The sequence below is a fragment of the Gymnogyps californianus genome, chromosome 7 (genome assembly GCF_018139145.2).
Source record: "Gymnogyps californianus isolate 813 chromosome 7, ASM1813914v2, whole genome shotgun sequence".
Taxonomy (NCBI): Eukaryota; Metazoa; Chordata; class Aves; order Accipitriformes; family Cathartidae; genus Gymnogyps; species Gymnogyps californianus.
The window spans coordinates 23,420,870-23,433,476 of NC_059477.1; the positions used below are offsets into that span (position 1 = coordinate 23,420,870).

The 12,607-nt window shown below is 37.5% G+C and overlaps 1 protein-coding gene across 2 annotated transcripts in view; it reads right to left on the reverse strand.

The window, feature by feature from the left end:
* Nucleotides 1-339: 339 nt before the first annotated feature.
* CSRNP3 (cysteine and serine rich nuclear protein 3) overlaps nucleotides 340-12,607 on the reverse strand; it is a 105,762-nt gene continuing 93,494 nt past the window's right edge. For both annotated transcript variants that reach the window (XM_050900389.1, XM_050900388.1), the window contains 3 exons: nucleotides 10,716-10,975; nucleotides 3,349-3,645; nucleotides 340-1,817 (listed from right to left, as the gene is read on the reverse strand). In XM_050900389.1, coding sequence (XP_050756346.1) covers nucleotides 774-1,817; nucleotides 3,349-3,645; nucleotides 10,716-10,975 — 1,601 coding nt within the window. In that variant the 3' untranslated portion in view covers nucleotides 340-773. The remainder of the gene's footprint in view (nucleotides 1,818-3,348; nucleotides 3,646-10,715; nucleotides 10,976-12,607) is intronic.

Consider the following 12,607-nt stretch of genomic DNA (forward strand, 5'->3'; position numbering starts at 1 on the left):
ATGCCACTGATTTTAATTTTAATGGAGGATTGTCTACCTTTCAGCTTTCTAGAAGATGTAAATGCCCCCTTTCTGACTCTTCTGTTTGTCAAGAACACTAAAAGAGAAAATAGTACACTCTAAAAATGTGTTTCAAGATAATTTACGAGAAATTGTATTTAAAAAAAAAAAAAAGGAAGAATACAAGGTAATCCAGATGAAAAGTGGACGTGCTCTTTGTAACTAGCTATGGATCTTCTGCTCAAATGAACATGCTGTTCATTTTTATCAAAACATGAGTACTAAACTACCATAAATAAAATACATACAGTACAGAACAATTAAAACTTTTTTGTACAGTAGTCGTTACTTTTACATTAAACTTACCATCTTTTCAGATATGTTGAAAATTAGGACTCTTAAACATGATTATTTCAAAGTATCATTTTTAACAATCTTGCACAGGCCCGACAATCAAAACCACGAAGCTTTGATTTCAGATAGCTTGGCAGGTTTCACATACGTTGATAGGTAGGCTACTTTGAAATATGTTGGGTGTGTTTTTTACTTACGTGTTTTATTTTTATCAAAAGACAGTTTGATTATTTTTATTTAAATCTTTACATGAACTGGTTTTGTGCAATACCACTGCCAGTGTAGCTTGAGAAAACAAAATGCGTCTGGAACATTGACTATAGTCCAAGTGTTGTCTACCTCTTAAAAAAGTAAGATTCTAGGAAATCCAATGTGAGTGCATTGTAATACAGTAAGTCAGTCCTAGAATAATTTTAATATTAAACAGGTACCGTTTCTACCACTGGTGATTTGATGCACTCTTCGTGCAGTCTGCTCTTTTCTGGGAGGTTTAGTGAATTCTCAGCAGGGTGCTCTTGTACACGACCGTCGCCGTTCAAAGCTGAAACAAAGCCATCTTGAGAAGGACCTTTCAAGTATGAGTGAAATTCCACTTGAGGGTGACTTGGCCTACGCTCAGTGTATAAACTGTTACATGGAGCACTGCTATCACCTTCAGAAGATGAGCAGCAAACAATCACTGAGGGGTTTGCAGAAGGGTAATGAGGGCTGCTAAAAGTTTCCTCTGATTGCCGTGTGTAGTCAACAAACTGTTCTGAAGTCATGTTGTAAGGCACCAGAGAAAGACTACCGTTCTTGACAGCATCCCTTTCTGAATAAGTCTCACCGATCTGGTTAGCAGTGCCAGCAACGTGGTTCTCTATTTGGTAATACAGGTTTGAAGAGTTAGTATAGTATGAGGCATTTTTAGAGTGGTTTTCATGCACAGCAGTTCCATCAGAGTAGCAAAGGACAGAAGGAAGAGGCACCATATCAGCATGGGAGCCCATGCCTTCTACAAAATCATCTGCTTTTTCTTCCTCCTCATCTTCCTCCTCATCTTCCTCTTCTTCTTCATCATCATCTGATTCACTAGGGGCTAAACTCTGTGTGCTAGAATCTGTAACTCCACTACAGAAGCTACTCCCATCTTCCTCTTCCTCCTCTTCCCCTGGGCAGTCCAAGTCCTCGGCTGACTGAGAATGCATAACCGCAGCCGGAGGTTCTGTTTCAATCTCAAAATTTTCTGCAATTGAATATTCAACCGGATGGGGTCCTGGACTCACGGAACTAGTGTGTGCACTGATCTCACTGTGGCAGCCATTTAGTGCCGGAACTTGCTGCTCTCTGTTTTTCTCCAATTCAAGTTTCATTATTGTGTGCAAAAAGTGAGTCCGTACACGGATAGGGTTAAATTCAATTCTACCTGCTGTATTGCTACACCCTTCTTTAGTGCAACCGCATGGAAAAGACATACGATCCACCTTTTAAAAAAAAGAATACAGATTAACACTACGTAGCATAAGCCTGGCGATATGACAGAACCTAGACAGCCTAGAGAAATACAGTAGTGAGCTGGGGTTCACCTTGAGAAGTACTTGTAAGACTAGTCGAGGCTAACAATAATTCAGGGAGTTAGCCCTGGAATTGAGCACTACTGATAGGAACAGTAAGGGACGCATACATGCAACAACGCTGCCGAGTGGGAAAAGTATCTTTCTGTTCCACAGGTGAAAGCATTACGCAGTAGAACAAAAAATAGGTCGTTTTTCTATTTATGGATCTGCTACAGCTTTACTTCATGTTGTGCTCAAATCCAGGCAAAAGCATTACCAGAAAGAGTCTTAAAATTTGGTAAAAATAATGGAAACTAGAAACCTATTGAAACAAAATGAACTATATCTAAAAACCTTTATGAAGTTGCCAATGGGGACACCTGACCACAGAAAGTAGGAATAAAAACTCAAATACATTTTAAAAGATATTCCAGTCAATTGTAGATGCAATATTGTAGGCTCAACAGACTGTGGGCAGAACTTATATATCTAATAATAGCCATCTTAAATTTCTAAAAATGTGACTGAATCCACATGTCAGATAGTTCGATTAGATAGCTTAAGGTCTATGATTTTCATCTACACTATAATACCTAAACATCAAATATGAAGCAGAGGAGAACCATATAACACAATCTAGTACATTTTCCCCACATGTGAAGAGGAAAACAGGAACAGCAAAGAGAATATATTATTTAAAATAGCAGAGAAAGCTTAGCTTGGATTTAAGAGATGATGAAAAACACCTGCAGGAAGAAATCAACTCAGCTGTGTAACAGCGACTCAGGAGAATTAGTGGAAACATCTTTTAGGGAGCATTTTGGGACGTTTACAGCTGTACATAAGACACTATGTAAATGTACAATATGAAATACCTTTTCAGTCTGCAGAGGAAAAACTACCTGCTATATTAGCAGCTGTATTTTTTATTGCCTACATGCAAATTTATTACGCGTGCATTTTAAGTATCATGCATGTTAAATAAAGGACGGTACCAAAAAGTGTCATTTATTATTTCTCGTTGACTTTGGACTATAATTCACATTTGGACAGTATGTGAATTGTCTCTAAAATACACGATAACATCCCTTCTGAAATCTGCAGGCTACTGATTCTTCTGTTGTTAGCATCCGCATATTCAGATAGAGGCCAAAGAGGAATATGAGGAGCAGAACATTTGTGTAAGAACAACAAAAAAACCCTAAACAATGTATGTGCCTAAACCAATCATAAAATAAATAAAGATGTTTAAGGAGATTGTTTGTAATGCACACTATATACTCTTAAATCTGGGCCTTAAAAAACTGGTTTTGAGATCCACAAGTGTTATCATCTAATAATTAACTTAATTAATTTCCAGTAGTTATAACTTTAAGAACAAGAAGTACACGTGTGTGCATGCACATCCCCCTCCCCCTCCCCTTGAGAGTTAAATAACGACAATCATATAGACATTTACCTGACATTTTATGCCTGCAAGACTGCAAGTGCAAGTTTCTGGATCACAGAACACACGGCAGTCACAGCCACAATCCTCTCTGGACAGGCGGATGGCCCGCAGCTCGTGTTTTTCTTCCACATCAATCTTCTTCACTCCAGAAGCTCGCAGCAATGCCCTTCGCTTTTTTGTCGGCAGGGGTTGTAGAAAGAAGTACTCATCTACTTCAGTGTTGTCTAGATCAATATCATCGTCAGAAATGTCATCCAGTGTCAGCGTATTAGCTTCTTCAGATTCCACTGTACCATTCTTTGTCATCTGTTGCATAGAACAATTAACAAAGTCCTTAAACTATACTCACACCTATGTATGTATGTTATAGATGTAAATATGGGTCATGCATTATGAATGTGGAAAGCTGTATGTAAAAATGCTGCATGACTGCCGGTAAGTTCCAGAATATGATTACAGATGGGGTGAAAAGGCAGTTCTTTGACATTTAACATGCAAATTAAATACACATTTTTAGTTTTATGTTTGTCATGAAGCTAGTTTTTTCCCTGAGTTTCTAATTTCTTATCTGTTCCTTTTGTCCTTTACCGTTTGTAGGTTTGCCAGATCTCGTGCCTTTCTAAAATTCTAGTCTTTTCTATATTGTTTCATAAGATAATTTTTGAGCCCTTAATTGATTCTACTTCCTGTCTCTGGGCTCTTTGAAATTCTTCAATATCCCTTTTGAGATAGTAGTTATACTACCAACACTGTTTCAGATTACGATGCATCACAGATTTGTGAAATGGTGTATTTGATGTACTATTCGCTATCCTGTTCCTCTTTAGCCTGACAAGTTGTTTGACGTTTGTACAGCTGAGGTCACAAAGCAGCATTTCCACTTAATTGTTTGGGCAGACGCCTGCATTTGCTTCTTGAGTTGACAATTTTAAGCCTGGAAGTCACTTAATTTTGCCCCTTTCTACCTACATTACTTCATGTTTATTTGCAATGTATTTCACAGCACTGATGCATGTAGCTCTTCTGAAGTTCTTTCTAGTCCTCTTTGGTCCTGAAAATAACCCATTTAGCTTTGTGTTGTCATAGATTTTAGTACTTCACTAACCAGTCCAGATTATTCTTAAGTAGTTAATGAATGAATAAACTTAGAAAAAAGGAAATAAGTTGTTAACCTCTTGTGGAGGATCTTGAGAAAAGTTTTTAGAGGATTCGTGCTCCTTTCCTAGAGATATGAATTGTTGAGCCTCTGTAGATACAGGTATCCCAGCACTATATTATTACCTATGTATAGTCTAGCGCTCAAACCTTTCAAAAATTGTTTCAAAATTAAATGGCCACGAGCATCAAGCACAAACATCCAGTGCCACTTTCGTAAGAGCACACTTCTGTACCATACTCCTGTAACTCCTCTCATATAGAAAGGGGTGTCTATATTCAAGGAGAAAAGAAAAAAAATTTACTGCACTGAAGGAAGGTTAATTTTCCCATCCATGGTAGAGCTCACTGGTTATATCTGCCAGATAACACAACTACAGAGTTTATAAAAATTCTTCTACAGAGAAAATTGCTTGAGAATCAAAAGAATAGCAAATGTTAAAACAAAGTTCAGAGAGATGATGACATTCACTACAAAAAATGTATTTTCTCAATCTGAAGTTACTCAGACTGAGCATCATACTACATAGCAAACGTGAAGGAAGTGCATTTATATGATTTATTTTGTCATAATAAATCCTTTTTATTACTGTTCTATGAAATAATTTTGCTTAAAATGGAAAAACAAACAAACAAAAAAACCAGATTCCCAATGTTCACCCCGCTCTACATAATGTTCTCAATTGATGAGGTTGCTGATTTACACTAGCCGAGCACCTGGTCTCATACTTTTGTGAAAAAAACATGGTGCAGCCATGTGATAATTACACACCGGTGAAGTCTCAAGTCTCATTTGCATTAACAGTTTCATCATGGGCATCACCATGTCCTCAGAGAAATGGCCCCCAGTGAATGTTATTTGAATGTTTCTTACTTATAGAAAAATAGCCATTCAAATTCTTTCTCTGTTTTGCCTTATTTACTTGCAGAAAATTTCAGCTTGGCCTGTTATCCCAAATAAATTTTTAGACACCAGTTTTAAATACAGAGAAAATATTGAAGTGATAACTACCATTGCCTGTTTCTTGTGCGTTTCAACGTTTAGACATTTAACAACTACCACTGTAAAGGTAACTCCCCGTTTTTCTGCTACTAAATCCTGTCATCTCCATCTAGCTATGCTTCTTATGTGTAAGAAAGCCGTCCTGAATCTTACCCACCCCCCTATCTCTGCTTTTGTTACATTCCCAACTGTTTCATTTTCCCATTTATATTAACAGTTTGTCCTTTCCACAATCTTTTGGCTTGTAACTGTCACGGCATTACTGAATTACTCGACGGTGAACTCCTACTGACTGCTTCCTCTTTTTTGTAATTGCAGTTTTGTGTTTGTAACAACTGTGTAAGACAGTCACAGAAGAAAACACCCTACTTATTCCTGCCTTGTAAGGTCAGGTTAAAAGCAATACTCTTCCCTTTGAAGAAGAAGAGTCTCGGTGTCATGACTGGTAGTCCTTACATACAGTGTACGTGTACACATGACATTGCACAAAGAAGAATTCTCCTGAGATCAGTCATCATCCTTTCTTAGCAATTCAGCACCGTACTTAGTTCACACAGAGGTGTTCTGCCCCTTCCACAACTCCGCTTTATAGGCATTATTGTCTCCTTCTCTTTTCAATGTATTCTCAATCCTTCTCCATAACAGCAGCCTTCAGAGTTTAGTGCCTTCATTTTATTTCATGTTTCAGTTTATTTACCATGTCTGTTATCCCTGTAACATTCAAATCCCTTTACGTGCATATACTTCTAAGCTCTTTCTTCATCTTAAATGCAGGCATTTTCAAAATGTCCTCTCAAACTTCCTTCAGATTGTTTTCTTACTCTATTTTCTATTATTCATTTCACTTTACAGGGGCTAGGCAAAGGGGGGGTAATAGCTCCCTGATCAGTTCTGCCTGGCCCTGAGACAATGGAGCGATTATTTACACCAGGTATTTCAATGTATTAGTTCAGTAAGGTAGGAAAGAACACATTAGAAGTCATCCTTTTTCTGTATAATCTACAGTGAGAGACAGGTAAATCCAGAGAGTAATTAAATGCATCTTGAATTAGCTGACTGAAGCTAGTGGGAGGGAATACTCCACTGTACACGCAACTCAGCCTGAATGTTCAAATCCACAATGGCATCCCTGATTTTTTTTCTGTTTTTCATTTTTTCTTAGCTAGGTACAACTAAGCACAGTGTACTTATGTTTCTTTGTTTGCTTTTTTTTTGTATAATAGGAGAATGACCTACCTAAGAATTCTGATTTCTCTAGTTTTAAATACTAAAACCACTCCTTAAGCAGATCACCGTTATTTAATTGCCTATCAGAATGTAAGTGCGAAACAGGGGAAGGGGAAGAATTCTAATCCCTGCTTCTGTAATTATTTTAGTATTTTATTCAATTACTATTTAATAAAAATTAAGTTTCAGGGCTCTTACCCATGAGGTGAATGCTGTAACTGCTCAGCTTACAAAGGCACCTATAGGACCATACCAAACCTGTCATATATTTCTCCTCCTCCCCCTGCCAAGCTTAACTGCTTTGCTACGCAGCGGGAGAGCATTAAGGAATGGACTCCAGTCACGTGCTGAATACTGTATGCATCCAGCAGGCTGTAAAGCCAAGTGCCCGGGCATCACGTGGGATTAGACAGCAGTTTGCTTCTTCAAAGCACCTTAGCTCCCGCCTCCTTTGCTGGATGACTTCCTTGTTGTCTCCTCTGATTTCTTCCTCAATTTTGTCACACAAAGAACAAATGAATTAATGAAATGAAAGATCTGAACATTTCTCAAACAAGTAATTGGGTAACTACAAAGGCAGGAAGATTATCAAGAACCTTCAAATACATTTTCCAATACAAAACTTCAGGGGAACATTAAGTTCTCTTGATTGTCATAATATTGCTCATCTGAATTAAACTTGACACGTAGATGGGTAAAATTTCTCTCATAAAGCTAAAGGTTAATGTCATAGCAACAGAACAAGGCAAGAGCCAATGAATACGTGAAGCCTTTGGGTGAAATTCACTTCAACTCTGTAAAACGTGAAAAATTTAGATAAGACGCCTATGCCTGCCCTAGCTGGAAATTATTCCTTGGGATTTCCCACAAAGGAAACCAACTGTGTCCACAGACCCCGGAGCCCTAACATCATTAGGGTCATGCTCATCATTTTAATAGATCTTAATTTGAGGAGACATTACGAGTAAGCAATAAGGACTATTCCAGCTAATGTACTGTGCTTACTCATAATGTTTTCTCAAATTACAACGTATTAAAGTAAAGCCTACCTTGTACCTTTCATCTTGACAAGACGGCTTTTATGTCCAGATTGCCATTAGAATTTTCACACTCTGCTGCTAACAAGTGTTTATGTCACTGTCAGCAGTGTTTACACCAAAGTGCTGGTGCTAAATGGCTGAAGTGACTTGAAGATGATTTTAAAGTCTTTATCTGCTTTTAATTAAGAGAAGTTTCTTATCTGGCTCTTCACTTTTAGCAAGTAAAATAATAAACAGTACCTAATATTATGGAGAGTCAATTTCAATATATTCCTGTATTTCTATTTTTTTTTTAACAAATTCTACATGAGAGAATGCTTTCTACCTACAGACTTGCATATTTTAATCCAATGTGAAAAATTAAAAAGCCAGGGAAACTGAAATTAAAAACCACACTGAAAATGCTACTTTCTGTTTGCATAATGGTTTTCAAAAAGAAAAACCTTTTTGAGCAAACTTTGCGCTACTTCATTTTCTCATTTCTTCATTTTTCTGTGGAGATGTACAGTAATTTTGGTGCAAATCCGGATTAGTACATTTTCATTAAAGATCATAATTGCTGACATTGTCACCTTAGAACGCTACAGCGTTTCCTTTTTGTGTCCATTTAGAAACCATGGGAATGACCAAGCAGCTCTTCCATCTCTATAATGGGAAATCAGCAAGGCCCAGTTGTCTCAAGCAAATAAAACATGCTCAGTTCTTTACAGTGACTCTTCACTAATTCAAGGAGTCCTGGATTTGCTTTTGGGAGGGAAAGTTTTGTTTTTGTTTTTTACCCCAAGTGTATAATCAGGGATGCAACTAAGCTGAGTTTAATGGACTAGTTCAAAAAGGAAGTTTTCTGTTCCCTATGTTTTTATACGTGCTCTAGAGTGAAGAGAAATATTTTACTCTAGTAGAAGATTTAACACTAGTAAGATGTTACCATTTTTAAGCCACTCTCAGGATTCTGAAGACCTAACCACAATTTCTTAATATTTGAATTGAAACTTTGGAGTCAGCTTACCAGTCTCAGAACATGCTAGTAAACTATTCCCACATCAACTGCTGAGGATCAATGAAGAAAGAATCCCACCACTGCTGAATTAAGTGTAGGGGAAAGGACTTTTCTATTTGGTAAAAGGAAACAATTAAAATTTGGACAGAGGGAGGAATGCAAATCAGGCTTTCCTTATTCACTGAATACTTATGAAGAGATTTTGCAGGAGCTTAACAGTCACAGTAAAGATTATCATCCACTCAAACAATTGACTGGGGAGATGGAAGAACACACTGTATTTAGAAGAGGAGCAGAAAGTAGAGTCTATGTCCCAAAAAAAGAGTGGGCTGGAGTGAAGTAAGTTAATGAAGAAAGGAGATCCATCCCAGCCAAGAGGAGAATTATGAAAGCACAGAGTGCCACGCTCTGCTCCATACAGATGAAGGCTAAAAGGCCTCATCCAGTCTTTAGAGGTAAATAGGATCCGTGATTTTTCTTGATTTACTTTCTAGCTATAAAAAGAAAAGGAAAAGTGAAATATTTGCATGCCTTACTATTCTTTACTCACTCCACTGGGGATTCTTCTCTTTGAGCTGATTCCTGGAAGTCAGCCAAGGGATCTACACAGAGTCATTGGTTACACTGACACAGCTCAATTCACACTTGATGCTCTGAAGATCCTGTGATGCGAGACGTTTAGAGGCATAATCTCTACCTAGTCACTAACACTCCAGCCTTTGGCTTCCAACCTGTCCAAATATCTGTCTTTCATTCGTCTTTGTCCTGAGTGGTTTTATGTTTGTTTGTTTTCATTATGACAGTTCAAATTTTATGAACTATTTGAGAATCCATTTAGCTAGCCAAATAAAAAAACAATTAGGAGACTGAAAAAAGTAATTACAATAGTAAGGGTCATACACACTTCTTCAGGAGTTCAGACATAGAACTCATGAACATAGTTCATTTTATGGGAAAAATGCTGAAAGGCATTTCTTAAACTTGGAGGGTGCCAGTTTACTCTGGGCAACTGGAGTAGTATCTGAAACAGAGACAGAATATCACACAAGAATGGGCTATGGAGCATAGCAGTTCGGTTACAATTCTAAATATTGTTCACTTTTAATTACAGGATTCGCCTGAAAAAAGAGCCCCAAATACCTATAACACAAGCCATTACACAGGAAGTGTTTCATCCACTACAAAAACATAACAAAACCAGAAGTTTTGCCACCAGCTTTAAAGAGGCAGAAGGCACGCTTCCAAGAACACAATCCCCTTCTCCATTCTCCTCTACTCAAATACAGTTTCTTTCCTCTCCTATGCTACACTTAAAAAGACAGCTGTAAAACTGTAGCCAAGATTTGTTCTGACTAACTAAACTGATCTAGCCGGTTAATTTGTCTGACACATTTCTTCTTTAACACACACATCCTTTGGTGAAATATTAAAGACACACAATCATATAAATTGGTACACTGAAAAAAGAAAACATTTTTAGTATTACTGTTTCTTACTTTTTGCCAAATTTGCTCAAGTTGGCCAAGAAAATAAGCTGTTTCACTTTCTCTTAGGATGTTACCGTTCCCTTGTCTAATAGGGCACTGTGCAAGGGCTCACAAGACTCATTCTCTTCCTGGCACTTCCAGACTCCTGCTGGACACCCTGTTCAAGGCTAACTTCTACCACTCTCTGCCTTTGTTTTCCTCTCTGCAGACAACAGGGAGTAAACAACAACCTCCCTGTAAAGCACTCTGAGGTACACATCAATAAGAGCTACAACAGCACTTGGTAATACCGAACAAAAATATGTCTTCAGTAAAATAAAAAAGAAAAATGCCATTGTTTCGATTGAAAATGGAGTTGATAGAAAGGAAATGGTTTTGTTTAACAGACACATTGGGCCCATATAGCTCTGACACTCCTCATTTAAGTAAATACGGCAGGGATCAAAGTCTTGAAAAATTTTTACCTTTAATTTTAGCGAATTGAGTTTTTCCTCCCTTAGATGCTCTCTTAACATCTCTCGGTGAAGCCTCTCCTGTTCCATTGCAAACTCTCCAAGCGTGTATTGGCGCACACTGTTGTGGCGAGTAGACATTCCCAGCGTGCTTCCCCCTTGGCTGGGCACACTGGTGAAGCCTTGCCTTCTCGTGAAGTAATACACAGTAACACAGTTAAAATGGACATTTTTTGTTCTCTTCCGCTTCTCTCTTTTCAGGATTGAAGAAGCTAAAACAGATGCAGATGACAGTATGAATGATAACTTGCAGTCATACAGCAAATTTGTCAGTTGTGTAGTTCCATTTACCTTACAATACCTGACTACGTACCCACTAATGTTCCGAGGTGTGCAGTCTAAATGAGGACCTAACATTAGAAATATTTACCATATATGCAAACCTAGAAGCCATTACAAATTGCTACAATCATGAACACCATTGTCTACTTTAGAACAGAAATTCTTGGCCAGGACAGTTGTGTTTTCCCATAGCATTGTAAAAATGTTTTATCCTTTTACCAAGGAAGCAAATAAATCCCAGCAAAAGGAACTCCTTTCACAGTGTCACCTCAAAGGCAGTGATCCACTGACTTACTCCTCTTCAAACCCCTGTGAACAAAACAACGTTGCATATGACAGCAGTGAGGAGAACAGTGGACCCAGTCTCTCACAGTCTATATGCACTGTTACTATTCTGTCAGCAAGGCTTAGCTGTAGAGATCTGTAACTACATCGTTAAAGCACTGGATCACATTGGCAGAAAAGATTCCTCTCTCTTATAATCTAAAATATTAGTGTTAGAAAAACTATAAAGGCAATATGTTTAGTGTTTCAGACCGTCTTAGAAATTCATACCATCATCAACATCACAGAATAATATAGGAATCATGCCGATTAACAATCAGATCCACTTCCTTTTTCTTCACCTTCATCCTTCTTTCTGCTGCCATCCACTGAATACACGTGTGTGTATATATATGCTAATGCGTCAGATTTTGACAAAAAATTAAATCTAGTCTTTTCTAATTCTTTTCTGATTCCCCTCACACTCGTGCTCAGTTTTTCTTATACACATATGCAGCATCATATGAAATGGACTTGTTTAAAAACAAATGCCAAATTTTAACTGTTAAATATTGTTCTTTTTTCTACAAACATTTAGTAACTCCTTCCAATGATACTGATCTATTGTTTCTCACTGGTAACAGTGGTGAGCCTCTAGAGAAAAAAAAGACACACAAACAGAGAAAGATAAGAGACAGTCCTTAATTTTTAAAATGAGCAGCCTCATTTATTTAATTTATTGCAAAATGGCAAGAGGATGTTGAGAATGTAGATAAGAAGTCACTGCTTTGCGGTTTACAGGCAACAACTGGCCAGGTGTGAATGAGACACCTAACTGCCAGAATTCAGGCAGTAAAATGATTTAAAAGGTGCCTGACCACTCTTGAAAGACTTGGAACCATTCTATAAAAGCAGAGCAACATGATGTACACTGCTAATCTAAAATTGCACCGTCTCTAGAGATTGGAAGCACTTGGCCTTCAGCCTTGATTTCGTAACAGGTCTGGTTTATTGTCGCAGTTAAAACATAGTTCATTCTCTAATATTACTATGTAGTGAAATGTTAATCACCACAAACATAAAAACCCCAAACTTTTACATGAAGTAGTTCAGTCCAAAAAATAGCATAATCTACTTAATTATATGAAAAACAAGTATATTGGAAAATATAGTCCTGTAACCAAATTACAGACAGTATGCCCTACTGACATAATCATAAAACTATTTGGGGCTCAGTAAAACATTGAAATAGTATTATTTTTCCTAAATACTGATAAGCAACTAAAAGTATGGTTTAT